General features: G+C 48.6%; 1 protein-coding gene across 14 annotated transcripts in view; it reads left to right on the forward strand.

The window, feature by feature from the left end:
* Positions 1-1,700: 1,700 nt before the first annotated feature.
* LIMS2 (LIM zinc finger domain containing 2) overlaps positions 1,701-22,584 on the forward strand; it is a 56,909-nt gene continuing 36,025 nt past the window's right edge. The window contains exons 1-3 of one of the 14 annotated variants that reach the window (XM_042853511.2): positions 1,760-1,913; positions 6,881-6,972; positions 20,994-21,080. In XM_042853511.2, coding sequence (XP_042709445.1) covers positions 21,034-21,080 — 47 coding nt within the window. In that variant the 5' untranslated portion in view covers positions 1,760-1,913; positions 6,881-6,972; positions 20,994-21,033. Of the gene's footprint in view, positions 1,914-6,880; positions 6,973-15,680; positions 16,547-18,789; positions 18,912-20,993; positions 21,081-22,584 lie in introns of those variants that run through there. The other 13 variants (XM_042853510.2, XM_065556107.1, XM_065556105.1 and 10 more) reach the window with 13 other exon arrangements.

Here is a 22,584-nt window from a genome sequence, read left to right on the forward strand (position 1 = left end):
TCCTTGGGGTGTGACAGAAGACCCCCCGAGATGTGGCCTGTATTTCCCTGGGCACGGAGCTCTGATCAGGCTGCATGGAATTGGCTCTGGGAGCTGCTGTTCCCCCAGGGACTGGTGAAAGAACTCTCCTCACCTCTCCCCTAACTGAGGGGGACCAGGGGACCGGTTTGATCCCTGGGACTGGCTGTGTTTTTGTGTTCCCAGTTTCTCCCCTCCTGGCGGAGGGTGTGATCCTGGAGGTGTGTCTGTGTCGTCTTCTCCCCTCACAGGACTAGGGTTTGATTCCTGGGTGTATCTGGAGGGGTGTTGTTCCCTGGGGGTGGGTTGATCTTTGGTGGGTGCCTCCCCTTCTCCCCAGGGTGGGGGTTGATCCCTGGGTGTGGGCTGGTTCCTGGGGTGTGTCCCCAGGAGGGCGGGGTGCTGCCATGCAGGGCCTGCTTCCCACTCTCTGGGGCTCCGCTCCCACTGGGGCTATACTGCTCCGGCTCCTCAGCCCCCTGCTGGGGCAGTCCCCCGGCTCTGCCCTCCTGGGTCCCGGCTGGTCCTGGAGGCAGGAGCCCTGGCTGGAGGGACCCTGGGCTGAGGTGCGGCCCGGGAGCCCCGCTGCTTACCCCGACCCTGCCAGCACTGGACCGGCTGGAGGCGAAGAGGGAGCAGGCAGAGTCAGCACTGGTGTGGGGAGCCCAGGGCTGGAGTGGGGTGGGGGGGAGAGCCCAGGGCTGGAGTGGCAGGTGGGTGCAGGTGGGAGAGGGGTGAGAGCCCAGGACTGGGGTGGGGGGCAGCCAAAATTTTTTTGCTTGGGGCGGCAAAAAACCTAGAGCCGGCCCTGCCCCCAGGGACGGGGGTATAGATCCCTGAGGGTGGTTTGGTTCCTGGAGGGTGTCTCCCGGGGGAGGGGGTTGTTCCCAGGGCGTGGGCTGGTTCCTGGGGATGTCCCCCGGGGGGGGGGTTGGTTCCTGGAGGGTGTCTCCTGTGCTCCCTAGGGGGAGGTTTGATCCCGGGAGGTGGGCTGGTTCCTGGGGTACATCTCGTTTCCTCAGAGGGGGGTGATCCTGGGGGGTGTCTCCCCTTCTCCCTGGGGGGAGGGATTGATCCCTGAAGGTGGTTTGGTTCCTGGAGGGTGTGTCTCCTCCTGGGGGGGGTGTTTGACCCCTGGGGAGGGTGGGCTGGTCCTTGGGGTGTCTCCTCTTCTTCCCGGGGGGTTGGGAAATCCTGGGGGTGGACTGGTTCGGGGGGGGTATCTCCCCTTGTCCCTGGGGGGTGGGTGGGCTGGTTCCTGGGGGTGTCTCCCTGGGGGAGGCTGGTTCCTGGGGGTGTCTGGGGGGGGGGGAGATGGATTAATCCCTGAGAGTGGTTTGGTTCCTGGAGGGTATCTCTCAGGGGGCTGTTGTTCCCAGGAGGTGGGCTGGTTTCTGAGGATGTTTCCTGGGGTGGAGGTTGATCCCTGGGGGTGGTTTTGTTCCTGGAGGGTGTCTCCCCTTCTCCTGGAGGGGGGTAATCCTGGGGGGTTTCTCCCCTTCTCTCTGGGGGTGGTGTTGATCCCTGGGGGTGGGCTGGTTCCTGGGGGTGTCTCCCAGGGGGGTGTTGTTCCCAGGGGATGGTTTGGTTCCTAGACGGTGTCTCCCCTTCTCCCGTGGTGGCGGAGGCGGGTCCAGCCCCTACTGTCTCATCATTTCTCGTTTCATTCCCTTTATAGGAAATGTATGTGCGGAGCTGGGGGGGACTGCCCGGAGCCAGCGGGGCGGCGGCTCCCGCCCACAGGGGGCTACAGGAGGAGCAGAGGGAGGCCGCTGCCGGGCAGGGCGGGGTTTCTCTCCAGGGCTGGCCGCCGGCTCTCGCTCGTTCTCCGGCCAGTGTCAGGCGTTGGGTCCCGTCCGAGCCCGGGCCGGGCCAGGAGCCGCCATGACGGGCAGGTAACGGAGAGCGGGGCGCTCCCCCCGGGATGGGGTCACTCGCCCCGGGCGGACCCGAGGGCGGCGGGGGAGACGGGTGCGGGGGTCGGCCTGGCTGGGGCTCTGCGACCGGGCCGGGCGCCCTGTGGGCGCCCCCTGCCTGGGACCCGCCGCCCGCTGCTCCCCGTGGGGCGCCCTGGCTCGCCGCCCTCTCCCCCGCAGCTGCCGAGCGCGGGCCCGACTTCCCGCCCTGCCCTCAAGGTCGTTCCGAAGTAGCTGCGCTGAAGTCAGCGGCGCTACACCTGTGTAAACGCGTTGCGAGCGGCGCCGCGGGGAGCTGGGCTGTTTCCCGGGGGCTGGGACGGCAGGGGGAGGCTGTTTGCGTTCCTGAGGGGCTCTGGCGGCCGGGCAGGCAGGACCCATGCAGCGCAGCCTGCGCACACCCGAGGGCTGTACAAGAGCTCCGCTTGGGGGTGAGGGGCCAAACTCAGGGGTGGAGGAGCACAGCGCCTTTCTGTCCTCTTGCAAACGGCTGCCCCGTTTGGAGTATTGTGCGTGTCATTTGGCGAGAGCCTTATTCAGAAACGGGAGAAGACAATACATGCGCCCTGTACTGTGTGCTCAGGGGACCAAAGACCTTAAATATGCCCTGGGGGTGGGGAAAGAGGGCGGGGTAGGAGGAGAGAAGTGCAGGATTTGGGAGAGTTGGTCAAGAAAGGGAGATGATGAAGGTTTGTGTTTATATTTGTAAAGTGTGCAGTACTTCCCCAGTGTCTAAACTAAAGCTAGCTTTAATTCCAGGGTGGGGCTCTGGTGACTTGAGCTTTACTCTCACAGTTTATAAAGTTTGAGATTGAATTGCAGTTATGTAATTCACAGTTGTTACTTATTTATACATATAATTATCTTTCCTCCAATAAAATGCTGCTATCTGTGATCCCTTCTGCTCTGAGTCTGGGCAGCTGGCTCTGCCCAGTTGGCCCTGAGTCTTGGAGGTAGGTGTTCTGAGCGCAGAACTGACAGACGAACACAGGGCTGGCTCCAGGGTTTTGGCCGTCCCAAGCAGCCAAACAAACAAACAAACAAACAAAAAAGCCGCGATCGCGATCTGTGGTGGCAATTTGGCGGGAGGTCCTTCGTTCCGAGCAGGAGTGAGGGACCGTCCGCCAAATTTGCCGCCGAACAGCTGGACGTGCCGCCCCTCTCCGAAGTGGCCGCCCCAAGCACCTGCTTGGTAAGCTGGTGCCTGGAGTCAGCCCTGGATGAACATCTTGAGCCCAGTTCCCCTCTCACTTTAACCAGTTTGATACCGTGACTCAGCAGAGTTACTGCAAATTTGTACTAGTGTAAGTGAGTTGAGAATCTGAGCGCTTGGTAGTTCTAATCCCAGCTCTAACATTTTGGGAGGATTTAGGCAAGTTATGTAGCTGATCTTCCGAATTTTCTCCTTTGTAAAATGAAGAACTTACTTTAAAGGAGTATTGTGAGAGTTAACTGATGTTCGTAAAGTGGTTTGAAGGTTAAAAGCATTAAATATGAGTATGAACTTCTAAAATGGTGCATTGTAGGAATTCTCTCCTGCTGAATCCTAGTGTCCTTAGCCCTACTATATTGCAGTGGTTTTTAAGCATCACTTCTTTTCACAGCTAAGAACAGTTAAGAGAGTCTGGGGAATTTATTTTTTAAGTACACCTCTACCCCAATATAATGCGACTCGATATAACATGAATTCAGATATAGTGCGGTAAAGCAGTGCTCCGGGGGGCGGGGCTGTGCACTCTGGCGGATCAAAGCAAGTTCGATATAACATGGTTTCACCTATAATGCGGTAAGATTTTTTTTGGCTCCCGAGGACAGCTTTATATCGGGGTAGAGGTGTACAAAGAATAGAGAAAGCCATGAGTGTAAACTTGGACTGTGTCTTCTCTGATTTGTACAGTACCTAGCTCATTGTGGAGATACTGGAAAGAATAATATTGTAAATAATTATCACGTGCTCATATCTAAAATATGGGTAAATGTTCATAGTTTGTACAGTGGATGATGATAGACCAGGGGTCGGCAACCTATGGCACGCGAGCCGATTTTTGATGGCACACGGCGGCAGGCTGAGCGGCTCAGCCCACCGCCGCTCTGGGGTTCCGGCTGCTGCCCTGTTGCCAGCCAGGGTCCCGGCCGCTAGCCCCACTCAGCGCCTGCTGCTAGCCTGGGAACCCGCAAGGAACCCCAGGCCGGCAGCGGGCTGAGCAGGCCGGCAGCTGAGACCCCGGCTGTCAGGAGCCGGCGGCCGGAACCCCAGAGTGGCGGCGGGCTGAGCCGCTCAGCCCGCTGCCGGCCTGGGGTTCCATTCACTCAGCCGGCTGCGGGCTGAGCGGGGCCAGCGGGAGGCTGAGTGGCTCAGTCCGCTGCCAGTCTGGGATGCCGGCTGCCGGCCCCTTGCCAGTCGGGGTCCCAGCTGCCCGCCCCGCTCAGCCTCCTGCCGGTCTGGGTGAATGGAACCCCAGGCTGGCAGCGGGCTGAGTGGTGCCAGCAGCCGAGACCTCAGACCGGCAGCAGACTGAGCCGCTTAGCCCGCTGCCGGTCTGAGGTCCCGGCCACAGGTCCCGTTCAGCCCGCCAGTTGCCCCGCTCAGCCCAGACTGGCAGCGGGCTGAGCAGGGCCTGGGATCCTTGTCTGGGGTTCCAGCTACCAGCCCTGCTCAGACCGCTGCCGGACTGGGGTTCTGTGCGCCAGCTCCTGCCAGCCGGGATCCCCACCGCTGGGATCTTGGATGCCGGCCCCCCTCAGCCCGCTACCAGCCTGGGGTTCTGCTCACCCAGGCCGGCAGGAGGCTGAGCGGGACTAGCGGCTGGGACCCCGACTGGCAAGGGGCCAGCAGCCGGAACCTCAGACCGGCAGCAGGCTGAGTGCTGCTGACACCCCAGACTGGCAGCGGATTGAGCCACTCAGCCCCCCGCCGGCCCTGCTCAGTCCGCTGCTGTCTGAGTGAATGGAACCCCAGACCGGCAGGGGGCTGAGCAGGGCTGGTGGCTGGAACCTCAGACAAGGATCCCAGGCAAGGATCACACTAAATTGATAAGATCTGCATTTTAATTTTATTTGAAATGAAGCTTCTTAAATATTTTTAAAACCTTATTTACTTTAAATACAACAATAGTTAATTTATATAGTATAGACATAGAGACCTTCTACAAACGTTAAAATGTATTACTGGCACGGGAAACCTTAAATTACAGTGAACTCGGCACACCATTTCTGAAAGGTTGCTGACCCCTGTGATAGACTGATGTGCATATGTGGGTGTATTTGGTGCATATATATTAGCCCTCCTCCAGTCTGTTACAGAATGGGATTTTTTTTTTTTTTTGTATCAGAACCTCAACTGCTGCTACCTCATGGGCTCAGTGTTGGCTCTTATAACTTGTGAATATACCGGACATGTTGTGCATATATTCCACTTACTTAGGAGAGGATTAAGCTAAAAGTGCTAGAAATTCTGGCATTGTTGGTGAGCATCTGTCCAGCTCTTGAATGGCATTGGGGAGAGAGGAGGTAAATCTGGGAAGAATTTAGACTATGAACCAAGCTGATTGTGTCATATAGGTACAGTGTGTGATAATGTTTAAAATGATATGTTCCACATGAGGCAAGGATCATTCAAGTTTAGGGGCAAGGGAAGTTACTTTGTGGTATTTGAAAAAACTGTGGGTTGTCTTTTTTGAGTTACCTGAGGAGTGCCATACTCTTCTGTGTTTCTCAAATGTGGCCACCAGGGGCTTTTCTTGTGGCCACGGCCTCCTGGGCTGTGATGGGGTGGGGGTGGGTGGCAAAATAGTGGCTCCTCTCCCTCCCTGTTGCTCCTGAACACACTGCCTTGATGTTGATTGCTGGGACTGCTAGCAGGGGTTGGGCTCTGCCCCCATCTGGAGACACCTGGGGCACAACGCTGGAGGAGCAGGCAGCCAGTGAATTCCCCACCTTCTCAGGGCAGCGGGGCTCAGGCTTTGGGCCTCACAGCAGGTTCTGGCTGAAGGACTTTGGGTTCCAACTCTAGACTCTGGCTGTGTGGCGGCAGTCCTCAGGCTCTGGCCTTGGGGCCTCAGGCTCCAACCCTCCCACTGCCTCCCCCAGCTCTCCACCCACCAACCCCCATTGCCCCTGCTGCCTCCCCTGACCCCCCCCCCCCCATCCAGGGCTTAATTTGTCCCCAGGCTTGGGCAGGCTGAGTAAGTCTGCTGTGAAAAGTGATACAGTACTTGCATGTTTGTTAATATCAATTTTCACAACAGACTTACTAACTAGCAATAAATAAATTACAATGATTTGGACATGTATATGTGCATATTTATTAGTTTTTCCTAAAGCTAATTAACTATTTTAGGGAAAAGTGTGAGAGCGGCCACCAGCAAGAGTTGGTGGCCATGCTCCGAGGCTACCAAAAAATTTGTCCTGAGACCCCTGCTCTAGGTGCCCCGACCCATCCAATCCAGTTTGCCAAATCCAGTGATCATGGTAATAAATTTATTAAACCCTTTTGTGCCATTGTCTTGTGCATATTCAGAGCCCTGCCTTTTAAGGCATCAACATAGTTTTCAGTGCCACAATGTGGCATAGAACATGAGGCTTTGTGGAACATTCCAGAGTACACAAGCCACTGTAATGTGTGTAGTTCCCTAAAATAATGTAGGATTTTTACCTTCTTCCCCTCTCAAAGTTAATACAAATGGCTAATTTCTTGGATTTCTTATATAGAGTGGGTTTTGGCATGAGCCTCCAAATAGTGAAGTGCACAGACATGTGGGTGCCCTATTGTTTAACGTTTTGAAAAAAAAATTAACCTGGAAAACTTGTCAATTATGAAAATGTATAACTTCATGGCTTCCATTGCTTCCTCTGCCATTGAACAGTTTCTCATTCTTTTGTGGGAATTCTCAAAGACAAATATTTATTATGGTTCTGTGTTAACTGGGTTTTTTTCTCCCTAAAAGAATAATGAAGTTGGGACTTGATCCTGCAATGTGCTGAGCATTCTGTCTCCAGTCCTGTGAAGTGAATAAGCTTAACTTTAACCATGTGAGAGGTCAGTAGGTCTGCTCATCTCCTTGCATTATTGAGTCCTGGGTGAGCACAGTGCCTGGTAGGATTGGGCCCTTAGATTCTATAGAAGGGCTTCCAACCCCCAGCAAACAACTTCACAGCACCGGCTCTAGACTAGTGGTTTTCAAACTTATTTGATCATGCCCCCACTTCTTTGTCTCTGTAGTAGTTTCCCCTCACCTCGGTGCCCAGCCAGCAGCTGCTGCTCTCTGGCTGCCCAGCGCTGAAGGCAGAGTAGAGAGTGGCGGCTGCTGGCTAGGTGCTCTCCTCTGAAGGCAGCGCTGCCACAAGCAGCAGCGCAGAAGTAAGGGTGGCATGGCATGGTATTGTATTGTCCCCCTATTTCGCTGCTGCTGGTGGCGGTGCCGCCTTCAGAACTGGGTGGCTGCCTTCAGAGATCCAGCTGCCCAGCTCTGAATGGAAAGAGTCCAGCGGAGGGCAACAAAAATGATTAGGGGGCTGGAGCACATGAGTTATGAGGAGAGGCTGAGGGAACTGGGATTGTTTAGTCTGCAGAAGAGAAGAATGGGGGGGGGGGATTTGATAGCTGCTTTCAACTACCTGAAAGGGGGTTCCAAAGAGGATGGATCTAGACTGTTCAGTGGTACCAGATGACAGAACAAGGAGTAATGGTCTCAAGTTGCAGTGGGGGAGGTTTAGGTTGGATATTAGGAAAAACTTTTTCACTAGGAGGGTGGTGAAGCACTGGAATGGGTTACCTAGGGAGGTGGTGGAATCTCCTTCCTTAGAGGTTTTTAAGATCAGGCTTGACAAAGCCCTGGCTGGGATGATTTAGTTGGGATTAGGTCCTGCTTTAAGCAGGGGGTTGGACTAGATGACCTCCTGAGGTCCCTTCCAACCCTGATAGTCTATGATTTAATGTGTGCAGTAAGGTTTTTTTTTTTTTAATCCCAAAGTTTCTCATATACCCCCAGAATACATTCCATGCTCTGCTCCCAGTTTGAGAACCTCTGCTCTACACTGCATTACTAATGAAGGCAAAGTGTTGTATGACATTTGCAAAATAGTAGTCTCTTTGGAATATATAGTACTGACAAGTTACAGTCTTTTTCAGTTCTGGAGCTGTTGGGATTCCAGTACAGTAGAACAAGATGAGCTATTCCAAAATTGAGTTTCTGCATAATACTGATCAGTGTGGACACACCTGGTGCTAAGAAATACCATAAATAGCTTTTTGGTTTAAAAATTGCATGATCTTGTTCTGTGACACTGGAAGAAAGGAAATTAAACAGACGGAGAAAGAGGTAGTGCTGACACAGTGGAAAAGAGATAGAGAAAAAACAAATAAGAGGGTACAAAATAACCTGCTGCTAGGTTCCATGATTATCGGTGCTATATCAATAGCAAAGACAGATAGAAAAGAAAGCATTGCAGAAGGAAAAAACAGGGAACTGAATTTTTATTTTAAAAATGGTTCTAGCCCTTGTAGTATTGAAGATAACTTTTTGAATGTAATTAGCCTTATTTAATTACCTGAGGGGTAACATGAGAGGAATGTCCAATTAATTAAAATTACAATAAGAATGTATACATGGTACTTAAACTGTAATCTCTTTGGAGCAGGGACAGTCTGTTTACTGTGCTAGGCACTGTACAGAGTCCTGGTTTATGATAGGACCTCTTACATGTTTCAGTAATATAAATAAGTGTGTTTTTTAATGTGAAAGTATCACTGTAAATGACTGCTTTGGTTGTATATTGAACAATGCATTTTTAAATATTACATTTATTATTTTTCACAGTGTGGGAGGGCCTGGGCTGAAACAGAGAATGCAAAAGATTTTTGGGATTTGGGGTCATGAGAGGGAAAAAAAGATAACTGTGGTGGGTAAACTGGAATATGTGAATAATAATCTTGACTGCCACTGATTAACTTAATGACTCCACTTCTCATTGCCTTGGTTTACTAATCTGTAAAATGAATATAATCATAATTAGTTGCTATATCATTTTATAGATTATTAAACCACAACACTGAAAAGTTGAGTCATTAAGTTAATCAGTGGCAGTAAGATTTGTTTACAAATTCTGATCTGTGAACAGTGCGAAGTTTAAAAGGATACAGTCAATTTAAAAATCACTTCTGGCCAAAAATACCAGCTACTGTTACAAGTAACATCCTAAGATACTAGAACAGAGTAAGATTGGAGAACCCTATTTTCTTTAGGGTTTAGTTTGTTTAAAGAAACAATCTCATAATTAAAACTTGAGAGGCAATTTGAGAATCTCAGGTGAAATATGCTATGTACATTGTGACAAAGTTCCTCCTCTATCTTGGTGGGTCCTGCACTTATTGGCAGATTTTCTTGCCTCAGAGATTCACCATGTGGGTTAGGGAACAGCCCAGAGACCTTCCCCTCTGGGAGAACCCACAGTCTAGGTCAATTGGGAGGAACCCAGGCCCACCCTCTACTCCAGGTTCCAGCCCAGGGCCCTGTGTACTGCAGCTGTCTATAGTGCCTCCTGTAACAGCTGCATGACAGCTACAACTCCCTGGGCTACTTCCCCATGGCCTCCTCTAAACACCTTCCTTAGTCTCACCACAGGACCTTCCTCCTGGTGTCTGATAACACTTGCACTCCTCAGTCCTCCAGCAGCATACCCTCTCAGCACCTTGCACTTCTTGCTCCCAGCTCCTCACACCACAAACTGAAGTGCGTTCCTTTTAAAACCCAGATGCCCTGATTAGCCTGCCTTAATTGATTCTAGCAGCTTCTTCTTAATTGGCCTCAGGTGTCCTAATTAGCCTGCCTGCCTTAACTGGTTCTAGCAGGTTCCTGATTACTCTAGTGCAGCCCCTTCTCTGGTCACCCAGGGAACAGAAAACTACTCATCCAGTGACCAGTATATTTGCCCTCTACCAGACTCCTGTACCCCACTGGTCTGGGTCTGTCACAACATATAAAGTATAATGAAGTGTGTTTTAAGCAACCATCTGTCCACAAGCTTTTTATTAACAAGGAAAGGGAGATATTACTTTGCACATGATTCTCTTTATGAAGTAATTGCAAGTAAAATGAGTGGAGTGTGATGGGGAAGATGGAGGGCCAGGGCTTATCTACACTTACAGCACTGTAGCAGCAGTGAAGATGTTACCTATGCAGATGGAAGAGCTGCTCCCATTGGTGTAGGTACTCCACCTACCCTAGAGGTGGAAGCTATGTCAATGGGAGAAGCCCTCACCTTGACATAGCACTGTCTACACTGGGGGTTATATCAGTTTAACTACATTGCTCAGAGGAATGGATTTTCCACACCCCTGAGCGACATAGTTATACTGACATAGCAAGCCTCAGTAATTACAAGAAGAATTGTGACTGCAAACAAGAGCACTAATGCAGAGCTTGTCTGTCTGAATTATGAACAACCACTCTTGGTCTTCTGGGTTGAAAAATGCATTTTTAATTTAATCTTATTTTTATCTTTCTATTTAAACCTGCCCTCTGAGGCTAGCGGAGTAAATTTTAACTCACTGGAAAGTCCTGAGAGATTTATTGGACAATCATTGAGCTGCTTCTCTTGGGAGCTACTCATCTATGCCTAAGAAAAGTGTGGCAGCCTTCTCTTTAGTTTAGTCTCAGACAGTGATATGTTAATAAGGTTTTGACATCAGTCCTGTCTCTTGAAGGTGACCTGCAGATGTGGGGATGGTGGAGAACTGGGCTGGAGCCCTTTTTAGCTTGTGAGGTATAAAGAGAGCCCTAAAGCTTTTTCTAAAAAAAAAAAAAAAAAAAAGAAGATTTAAATAATAGTTTGGTTCATTTTGAAAGCTTCTCCTTCCATTGCCATTTGTTTTTTACATTAGATGTTCAGGTTCTGTCTAGTGTGAAAGACTGTGATGACTGTTGTGCCAGTGAAATAGTGACAGTCTGAAAGCTGAGCATTTGAGAGTGGAAGGGATTTTTAGTCAGACTGTTCTAAAACATGTTGATTGTGGCGACGAAAAAGGAAGGAGACAGAGCGCCAGGTCGTGGTAGCCGAAAAAGCCTCCCAGGGACTTTTCTCTGGGGTTTTTATTATCTTACTTTTCTATTTACAACACTTATAAGTGGTTTCAGAGTAGCAGCCGTGTTAGTCTGTATCCGCAAAAAGAAGAACAGGAGTACTTGTGGCACCTTAGAGACTAACAAATTTATTAGAGCATAAGCTTTCGTGGACTATAACTTATGCATCCGAAGAAGTGGGCTGTAGTCCACGAAAGCTTATGCTCTAATAAATTTGTTAGTCTCTAAGGTGCCACAAGTACTCCTGTTCTTCTTTTTACTTATAAGTGGTTGAATTTCTGCGCATAGGAGGAGCATACAATACTCATCAACATGACTTAACAAGGTCATATCTTGTGCACGTGAAAGCGAGCAGCGAGGGTGATGATTAGGTCAGCCAATTAATTTTTTAATCACAGGCGTGGGGGTGTAGGCCGCTCCGGCCTTGCAGCCACGGGCGCAGTGTGCCGCAGCCGTGAACTAGCAATTCGGGAGCTGTGTGTTCCTACATTCCCTCCGTTTTTGTTTTAAAAGCGGTGTTTAGACGGGGCACCCTCGCAGGGTCGCATACACAGTGCTACCAGGCTAGGTATACATTGAACAAAGCAGCACAGTGAAATGCCAAGGACCAAAGTTAGGACCCCATATGTTAAACTGCAGCTGCTGCTTTATCTGGGGCTCACCTTGACAACCAGGAGCCAGCAAAAAACCTCTTAGTATGCACAAAATAAGGAGCAAGTTAGCATTAAGGCAAGCTAGTAATGTCACAAGATAATTTTCTGCGGTAGGTTCCAGCTGCTGCTGCACTCGCAACTGCTCGGCCTGCAATGAGAGGGCCTTAACTTGTTCCCAGGTCATGCGCTGCGGGGGCTGAGGTGGACGGAAAAGAACTGTTGCAGAGTGAGAAAAAGGGCCAATAGGTTGTCATCACAGGAGGGCGACACATAGGAGCCTGGAAGAGACTTAAGAACATTAGCAACATAACCCATAGGCTGTATAATTTTGTTAATGGCGCGAAGATCCTGCAGGAGGCGCCATTTACCAGATCTCTTTTTAATAACAAATACGGGTGTATTAAATGGGCTAGTGGATTCTTCTAAATGCCCTGCCTGTAGCTGGTCATTGACCAAGTACTGGAGGGCCTCCAGCTTTTCTAAAGGAAGCGGCCACTGCGCAACCCAGACGGGCTCGTCAGTGAGCCAACAGAGGGGGAGGGCCGTACGCCTAATCATCAATATGGATGGTGGCAGCAAACTGCATTAATAAATCATGGCCCCACAGGTTGAGGTGGACGGGGAGAATGATGGGCCGGATACGGGCGCGGCGGGTGCCCTGGGGCGCCCTAACCTCCAACCATCGGGCGCTCCGTTGCGAGTCCTGCGCCCCGCCCACACCCCAGACAGCTGGAGCCTGCTCCGTGGGCCAATGGGCGGGCCACTGCGCGGCGGCGATGACGGTGACGTCTGCCCCAGAGTCGATGACACCCTCGAACGGCTGATCGTCGAGGCAATAAACACGTTTAGGTTGGGGTGATCCAATGTCTTTAACGACCGCTGCTACTTGTGGGTGAATAGTGCGCTGGCTGGTGGACCCGAAACCGCCGGTTCGGGGGACGTTTCTTCCCCCTGCCGGAAGGGAGTAGGGCACAAGTATAAGTTGTGCCCAGGCATCTCCCTGAAACAGTTGTTTTGGCAGATGACTCCACAGCTGAATGTGGATAATTCCACCATAGTCCGAGTCCACCACCCCAGGCACCACAAACAAGCCCTGCTTGCTGGCAGACGAGCGGGGCAGAACAAGGCCCACCGTGCTCTCCGGCAACGGGCCCTGAATTTGAGACGGCATAAGGAGGACCTCCCCAGGGAGAGTTATATCCATATTTTTCTGATTGACAAGGTCAATCCCCGTACTGCCCCTTGTGGCGGCGGGAACATCGTGCACGGAGAGGGGCGCGGCCTTTGGCCTCGGGCTGGTTGCAGGCCCAACTACGAGTTTCCCGGGGGGTTGTCCTGACTGGTTGTTAGGGCCCGGTTGTCACCCCCCGGCTGAGCGACACTGCGTCGCCCAATGGTAGCCCTTTTTGCATTTGGGACACAACGTGCGGGGCCTATGGCCTGCTTGGGGTTTGTTTCGGTACGCCCCCCCCCCCGGGGGCCCGGCACGCCCGCCGAAAATGCCCGGGCTTTTGGCAATTAAAGCAGTTCCCCTGAGGCTTCTGCCCCTTGTGCAGGGCAGCAGCCAATAAGGCCATCTGATGGGTCTGAGTGCCTACGTCAGCACACGCCTGTAGCAACTGTGCCAGGGTGTACTCCGGGCGCCCGACCACTGCCTGCATTGCACGGCGGCAATCTGCATTGGTGTTTTCATAAGCCAGCTTTCTCATAAGCTCAGTTTGGGCCTCCGGGTTGTCGATCTGCCTTTGGACTGCCTCTTGGAGGCGGTCAATAAACTGATGGAACGGTTCGGCGGCACCCTGCCGAGTAACCGCGAAAGACTTAGAGGACTCGCCCATAGCGGGGACCCTACGAAACGCCCGACGGACGCACTGACCGATAATGGGATAAGCGGCCTGTGGCGTTCCCACCGCCTGCTGGGGGATGGTCGAAAACTGTCCCGTGCCATATAACTGCTCAGCGAGATAGGCCCCCCCACCCTGTGCGGCCGCCGCAAGCACCTCTCACTGGTACTCGCTATCCCACACAACGTATTGCGCGGGAGACAGCACCATGCGGCACACATCTTTCCAGTCTTGGGGGATTAACCAATAGCCGTTCAACACACCTTCCAAGATTCCCCAGGGTGAAAGTAGACCGCACCCCGGTCTCGCGAACCACCTTGCGGAGCTCGCGCAGAACCGAATAGGGGAGTGCCTGCCAGTCCACGATCTGCCTTCCGTTACCGTCATCCCGCCAAGAGACGGGAAACGCCTCAAACCCACAGCTGGATTCCTCGTCGGTCAAGAGACCGGCCTCACACGCTCGCCGCACCGCCGCAGCGACAACGCCCCCCCGACCGACAGGTGGGCGGGGGGAGCGCCGCCGCGGGCGGCGGCGCAGGGAGGGTCAGCTGCGGGTAAGAGGGGGGCGGTCCATCACCTGGGGGCAAAAGGGAGACCGGCTTGGGACCATCGGGGCCGACCCCCTCCAGCGCCTCCTTACAACGCTGCCAGAGCAGCAGGTGCTGAACCGGGGCACGGGGTTCACTATAGAGGGTGGTCCCAATCCGTATCCAATCAAGAAGCCGCAACGACCCGCAGTCCGGATACCAGGGGCACTGGCGATCTATTTCCCTTAGAAGGTCCTCGATATGAGCGACCGAGACAACGACACATGATCGTTGCCGTATAATCTTTTGTAACTCCCTTGCGTGCTCCTTCTGGGCACTGGAAAGTCCCCCCCCCACTCACGAATCAGGGGCGGCAAACGGCCGCAGAGATGCACTCGGCGTATCCAGCCGGTGAGCAGGGGGGATCACGTCGGGGTCACCAGATGTGGCGACGAAAAAGGAAGGAGACAGAGCGCCAGGTCGTGGTAGCCGAAAAAGCCTCCCAGGGACTTTTCTCTGGGGTTTTTATTATCTTACTTTTCTATTTACAACACTTATAAGTGGTTGAATTTCTGCGCATAGGAGGAGCATACAATACTCATCAACATGACTTAACAAGGTCATATCTTGTGCACGTGAAAGCGAGCAGCGAGGGTGATGATTAGGTCAGCCAATAAATTTTTTAATCACAGGCGTGGGGGTGTAGGCCGCTCCGGCCTTGCAGCCACGGGCGCAGTGTGCCGCAGCCGTGAACTAGCAATTCGGGAGCTGTGTGTTCCTACAGTTGATTAGTCTTAAAGTTAAGTGGGTTTTAACATTTTGAAAAAAGAACACACTTGTTAATTATTTGACATTTTCACCCCCAATTAAAGGTAAGAGATCTACTGTATACATCCTCCAAGACGAAGACATCCTAGGAGATCCTTCAGCAATACCAGGAAAGATCAGAGCTGGCATACCTGATATTTCTAAAGTTAAAAGCAAGCAGAAAATGCCATTTTGAAAATTTAAAAAAATCAGGTCTTCATTATACATCATAAAGAAGTAAAATAATATAAAAAATGCACAAGTTGCAATTTAAAAAAAATTCTTTGCAGGTCACCTGTAGGTGCAGGCAGTCTGAAATACTTGAAGAAAGGTAGGAGGAACTGAAGGTGAGGATGCTGCTGCTTTCTTCTCTTTGAAACGATGATGTTCTTCATCCCTGCCTGTTTTTTTGGATTCCAGTATAAACTACTTCTCTCATAAATTTTAATGTCAGAAGGGACCACTGTTGGTCACTCCCTGTTAAATAGTTGTGCAAATCATTCCTCTCATATTATTTCTAGAGCTTGCCAGACTGTAGATATGATATATGTAATATTTCATTACTTCCTTGAAAATCCCGTCTTATTGTAAAATAAATAAATCATAGATTATAATGGCCCTTGGATTGGTTTTCTTGGACTGTGCTGCTTCTGATGTGATGATATTCTAGCCTGGATGTTCCTGTCATCCTCTATTCTGTTCTTTTGTTCCTTTAAGGAATCAACTTTTGTGGTCTCAGAATATTTTTAGTCCCATTTGTGTAATGTGATCCTCTCTTCCTCTAGAGGGTGGGAGGCAGGAGTGGTGTAAAGGGTGGGCGCCTGGCTGAAACCCTGCTCAGTTCCCAGCAGAGTGAGTGCTCTGGAGGCTGGAATGTAAAGTATGTTCCTTTTCTCAGCTTCCTGATCTTGCACGGAATGCAACTCTTGCAGACTACAGTGTATCTGGAGAGCAAGAATCTTCATGCTTTCGCTGTTGGGGGTATGCTTTATCTACATGGAGTGAAGGGTTCTGCTGATTGCAACATCATACATACATCATAAACATCATGCATACCTCATATTGTATGATGCACCATCTTGCAGGGGACCAACTTAGAGTAGCCAGGATCTGATATTAGTCTGCAGTAAAGGACTGAGTTCTTTGCTCGGAGATCACTGACCTCTTTTGCTTTTTTACTGTTGTTCTGTTCTGGTTTGACTGAGGAGCATTATTGGTTTAAGTGGATAAGTTACTTGAAGAATGAGATTTTTAAATTCATCTCTTGGAAAATGGAGCATGTGTAGATTCTGTGTGCAAATCTGACACAGAATTAATGTCTGGTGCCGATCCTACCCACTGGCTTCAGTGGGTCATACCAGTGGGATACAGGAACAAAAGAATCTGGTTTGTTAGAATTGTAACAGAATGGCAGATGATGGGTAACAAGCAGCACTTGGGCAGGATTCTGTCTATCCTGATTTAGCACTTCTGAGAAATAAGCGAAACTCCCAGAAGGAAAGTGACTCACTGACATTTCAGTGCTTTTGTTCTCTCCAGTTGTCTTTCTGCACTCCCCTTCACAGTGGCATTGGGTGCTATGGCTGGCATGAGACTTCGGGGGCTGGCGTCCTCTAAGCTTTACCAACGCCGGCAGGATCGGCTGAGTGGCACAGGGTCACTGCTGAAAGACGAGACACGGGCAACAGCTGGGATACCTGGGTAGGTTTCTGAGACAAAGGGAATGGGATTGTTGGAATGTTTCTTAAGGCTCCATACATTTCTTTTGAAGCAGGCGGTGTCTGCAGACAGGCTCAGATTAGTGTATTTTTATTTTCGGATAGTTTATGAAGGAAAAGGTTTTCCTGGCACGGAAGCTTTCAGTTTGTAACAATAACAGGAAAGGAACAATGGCGAACCTTTCCCATTTGAAGCAACATACAGGGATCTTCAGACCCAGCAATGTTTCTGGTCTTGCTAATAGTGAGGGTTTTAGGCACTGTGCTAGAACAAGGACCTAATGTAAAACGCTGTAGTTGTTTTAAATGCTGAAAAGGTTTTAGCATTGTTTGATTTCAGGCACATTTCTCCACATACATTGTTAAGAATGAGGCAATTGATTTTACATATTGTAAATAACTTTGCAGTTTTCCAGCTTTCCTGGATGATCTCTTTGACTTCTGATGAATCTAAGCTTTCAATCAAAGAGAGGGCTAATCTTCTAGGTTGCCTATTTGTAAAGAAAATTTACCAAGGGTAAACTAAGGCTCTGCAGTAGCCTGTACCCAGATGGCTCCAGTACTTGTGCTTCCACCCAGAGGTTTCCTATCTGCAGAGTAAAAACTGAGGACAGCTGTGTCAGTTTTCACAGATGTTAATGAGCACCCTGTGGTATTAGTCAAACTGACAAGAATTAGGTCAATTTTATTTTGGTTCTGCTTGGGAGAGCTCTGAGGAGCAGCAGAGGTAGATACTGGAGCTATTGCATTGGGGAAGAGGGCAGTGGTATGCAAGAGAGAGAATTCTCTCCTTCAGCAGCCAGAGGTGGTTTGAGGCTTCAAATTTATCAGACACTTACTATGTGGTGAAGAATAAAATGGAGCCTCAAGTAGAATCCAGTGACAGCACCCTGCTAGCAGTCTTAGTACCTTCTGTTTCCCAGTTGTTCATCGGTGGCCTGGATTCTCATCTTGAACAGCTGGGTCCTTCATCTTAGTTTAGTCCCCGCCTTTTAGCCCTCTGGCTGTTAAGTATCTGGTGAAATTTTCAAGCTTTATGTTCAAAGGGGTGGGGGTGAGTGAGTGTATGTATCTGTGGTTTGGATATGGATGGGGTAAGTGTGCAAATAAGAGGGAGAGAGAGGCTGATAGGATAAGTTAGAAAAGAGAAGTAGGGTACTGAAAGAGAGATTGGGGGGGGGAACAATGTAGGAGATAGAGATTACAGTGTACAGAAAAGGAGAGGGAAAAGGATATAAGGGGTTGGTTGGGAAGAAGGTGAAAAGGAAACAGACACTGAAACAATGCAGAAAAAATACACCAGGATCTATGATAGAAAATAAAAGAGAATGTGAATTGAAGCTAGAAAAGATAAGAAGATAGTCGTTTTGCTAGTTAATATATTTTCATAATGTAACAAGTTACATATAAATACAGTACACAAGTGTTATTCCTGTAAATTGCAGGGGTTATGGCAGAGTGGTTTAGATGAAGGCCTAAGTATTTTTCACTGGGGTTAGTAGGCTTGGTCTTTAGACAAGTGGATGTGCAATAATACATTTTTCAAGCCTGACTTTTATGGTTTAAAAAAACCAAAAACTTTAAAATAATATCATTTTTACTCTACATCTTTTCCCTATTTTAATATAGCTCTCACAAGAGGCAGAAATTGTAACAAGTGTCAGCAGTACAAAGCTAATACAGGTATAGGAGAACAAGATAGATTTTACTCTGCCTTGTTTGTCATTAAATCAAAATATAGCTGACAATTTTGTTAAGAGGCTGGTATTTGGAGAGTATTGCTGGGTTTTGTCATCATTGTGCCTGTTAAATGTAAAATGTATATGTGAGGCCACTACTGGAGTAGTGGTTTGGGCTGCAGTACCATTGACATGCTGATAACATTTAGACCCAGATGCTTTGGTCACTTGTCTTTCCCATTGTCTGTCAAGAATGGAGCTTGACTAAGGGCTTGTCTACACTTACCAGAGACGAACACTGCGGCAATCGATGCATCGGCGGTCGATTTAGTGACCCACTAAATTGACCGTCGATTGCTCTCCTGGCGACTCCTGTACTCCACCTGATTGAGAAGAGAAAGGGGAGTTGACGAGAGAGCATCTCCTATCGACGTCGCATAGTGTGGACCCCGCAGTAAGTAGCTCTAAGCTATGTCGATTTGAGTTATGCTATTCACGTAACTCAAATTGCGTAGCTTAGATCGACTTTTCCCTTTGTGTAGGCAAGGCCTAGGAGCTTGATCTCTGAAGCTCCGTACAGACATAACGGCAGTGATGTTGGTGGATAGGAAAAAACACCATACATAGCAAGTGTCGGAGCTGATAGCCCATTAGGTTGAAGGGTTTGAAGTATGTTTACCATTTGTAAGTACGGTTATAATTGAGGAACTTTGATTTCATTGTCTTGTTTTGGATGCCCAGATAGCAGCAGTGGCCAAGAGTGCTCCCTCCCCCAAAAGGAGATTGAGCCCCATTTACTTTACAATGCAGAATTCACTATAAGTATCTATACTTATGTCAATGCTAGACTAGACTACTGCAGTGCTTTCTGTATGTGACTATCCTTGTGCACTATTCTTCCTGAATAGTCTTCAATGTGAATGTTTGCTGACTAAGTGGTAGCTCACACAGGGGTCTTATTATACCTATGACATATAGTCTGTACTAGTTTCCAGTTGCCTTCCAGGTACAATTCACAATGCTGTTTTTGATCTCCAAAGCTATTTATGGTTTAGGACTTTACTTCCTCTTATCAGTGGGGATAATCAAAAGCAGTGGTTCTTAACCAGGGGTACGCAGAGGTCTTCCAAGGGGCACATAAAATCATCTAGATATTTGTCTAGTTTTACAACAGTCTACATAAAAAGCACTAGCAAAGTCAGTACAAACTAAACTAAAATTTCATACAGACAATGATTTGTTTATACTTCTCTATGTACTATACACTGAAATGTAAATACAGTATTTATATTCCAGTTCATGTATTTTATAATTGTATGGCAAAAACAAGAAAGTAAGCAGTTTTTCAGTACAAGTGTGCTGTGACAGTTTTGTATTTTTATGTCTGATTTTGTAAGCTAGTAGTTTTTAAGCTGGGTGAAACTTGGGTATGGAAGACAAATCAGACTCCTGAAAGGGATACAGTAGTCTGGAAAGGTTGAGAACTGCTGATCTAGATTATAATTAAGGCTACATTTTAGTCATGGTTATTTTTAGTAGAAGTCATGGACAGGTCATGGGCAGTAAAGAAAAATTCATGGCTCATGGCCTGTCCATGACTTTTACTATATACTTCTAACTAAAACTTGGGCTGGGTGTGTGTGTGTGTATGCTCTGGAGGGGCAGTCTAGGGCACCGTGGGTGTTTGGGGGGGGGGCAGGCAGTGGCGGCCCGGGACCCCTGTTGGTGCTGGGGGAGAGAGGGAGGGTTGGCGGGACTGGCAGGCTCCCTACCTGGTTCCGACCGACATGTCCCTGCAGCACCTAGGGGGAGGGGCGGCCAGGGGGGCTCCTCGCGCTGCTCCAGCCCCAAGCGCCGGGAACCGCAGCCAATGGGAGCTGCGGGGGCGACGCCTATGGGTGTGGGCAGCGCACTGAGCCCCCTGGCCCCTCCACCTAGGAGCTGCAGGGACATGCTGGCCGCTTCTGGGGAGCCCCCCAAGGTAAGTGCCGCCCTGCACCCCAACCTCCTGCCCCAGCCCTGAGCCCCCTCCAACACACCCAAACTGCTGCTGCGGCAGCTACAGAAGTCATGGAGGTCACAGAAAGTCACGGATTCCATGACTTCTGTGACAGACTTACAGCCTTAATTATAATCTGTGGGGGGGAAATTGCTTTCTGGGCTATAAATGACTGTTTTTAAGTCTACTGTTTGCTTGCTGAGAATTCTTTTTTTGAAGGATACTTTTTGTGGTTTCCTTCCCCAAAATATAAAAGGCCCCAATATTTAGTGCTCCTTCTTCAGGCAAATAACAATCCCAAGGCTGTGCCGATATCAGTTGATGATGGTGAATGACAGGCATATTTGGGCATGACTTTTTTTAATATATGTTATAGAATCCACTAAACTAACATAGCTATGGTCATTTTAGGTCCTTTCAAAAGATTTGATTGGGGAGAGGGAATGTATGTGTGTTGGAGGAATTAGTATTTACCAAATGGAAACAGGAAAAACGATCCCTGTAAACCTAAAGAGGGTATTTTAGTTATACGTAGTGAAGAGGAAAAATATAATCTGTTAAATGAAATTTATTTAAGATGACTGAAAAGGCACTTCCTTGGTTTAAGGCAGGGGTCCTCTCAAGGATTGAACTCACAATCCAGGCCAATGCTCAAACCACTGAGCTATCCCTCCCCGCAACCTCACTTGAGGTTGTCCTTTGTACTTTCTTTGCAGTGCCAGCTATTTACCTTGCTCCCTTTCTCGATTCAGGGTCACCAACTCCACATCATTGCTGAGGTTTTTGGTGGAGATGTTTGAAAAGAGGAAGGAGCAGCAGAAAAGTCTTGCAACTGTTGGGTTTGTTTTAACAGTCTTCTCATCGTGTGAAGTCCCAGACTCTTCTTCTGGAGGGAGAGAAGCCCAATTTGCTGACTCTCTAAAAGATTTCTAAATCTGATAATGATTTAGCTTGTATGTCACCTGTAGCTACTGCCTGTAATTTTCACTTCACATAAAGTATGTTCAGAGGGTTTTACCAGAGTTTAGACCAGTGCTAGTGTCCAGCAGAACATACTTTTAAGAAGTCTGAGTATTTGTGTATTTATCTGAGAAACCTATTCCTGATTAGAATGGTACATAACATGCTCCCACAAAATGTCTGCATTTTAAAACTGAGTCAGTAAAAGTTACGATGCAAACCGGTGAAAGACTGGAAAATTCCTTGCTTAGGTGCTGCTCTGCTCTCTCATTGTTGTGCCATTTTCGGTCACAGTGCTGGAAGTTCAGGATGTTTTGTCATTTACTTTGTTTTAATTGTCTTTCCTGTCTTTGTGTTACAAGCTTATTATTTAAAGAGTGGGGACATCTGTGTTTGATATCTGAGTACAACACAGTAAATTAGTGAATTGTTTGGAATAAATGTAGCTTTTCTGGTTTGAGAGTATACTCTGTGAAAAAGACTTGTATTTTAGCATCTTGCGGTTGTTGCTGAGATTGTTTTAAAGTTAAAAGTGAGACTAAATCCTTTTTTTTTTTTGAGATCAAAGGAATAAATGTCTTAAATAAAACTGAAAGAAGTGTCAGGAGTGAAGAGCTAAAGAGAGTATAGAACTCAGCTCATGGTTATGCAAGATCCATTGTTGTTAAATCCTCTCTATCTTACAGATACAAATCAGGGAACCCATTTATGATACAATTGTCCTCTGACTTGGGTGCAACACAGCTGAGATTTATAATGTACTCAGGAACTTATGTTCCCTACAGATTTCAGCTGTGTTGTAACTGAGGCAGGGAACAATCATGGTATCATTAGGTACCCCCATTGTAAGTGTTGTGTAGGTGGGGCCTCAATGGCTAAGAGAGCTCACCAACCAGCTGCAAATTCATTGCCTCCCAGAGGGGTGGAGTGGGGCAGGGAAGAGAAGAGGAGTAGGCCTTAGACTGTATGTGCTTGACCAGCTGAGCTCTTCTCTGCATTAGGAAAATTATTCTTGGAATGCAGGATGGCTCTAGGAACTGATCTTTAGATTTCCATCTGCCGTTTTACTCATTCATTTATTCCCTGGCATGACTGCCAAAATGGAACAGAAGTCCTTAACGCATGGAATCAGCTGAAAGTTTTTCTGTAACATGTGGAACATAGTTTAGCATTCTTTAAAACCGATAACTTTTCAGATGATCTCCATAGGGAATATTTGTTTGGCCTTATGTAAAACTATGTATAGTTTTGTACTTTTTGTAGTAGTTTTATTTTCCTGGTTACATACATTTTTTTTTTTTTTTATTTGTTGCCTCTCATTGGCACAGGGATTGTCCTTTTTCTCTCTCTCTCTGCAGGAATTATAAGGACTGTTACCATCAC

The sequence above is a fragment of the Chrysemys picta genome, chromosome 9 (genome assembly GCF_011386835.1).
Source record: "Chrysemys picta bellii isolate R12L10 chromosome 9, ASM1138683v2, whole genome shotgun sequence".
NCBI lineage: Eukaryota > Metazoa > Chordata > Testudines > Emydidae > Chrysemys > Chrysemys picta.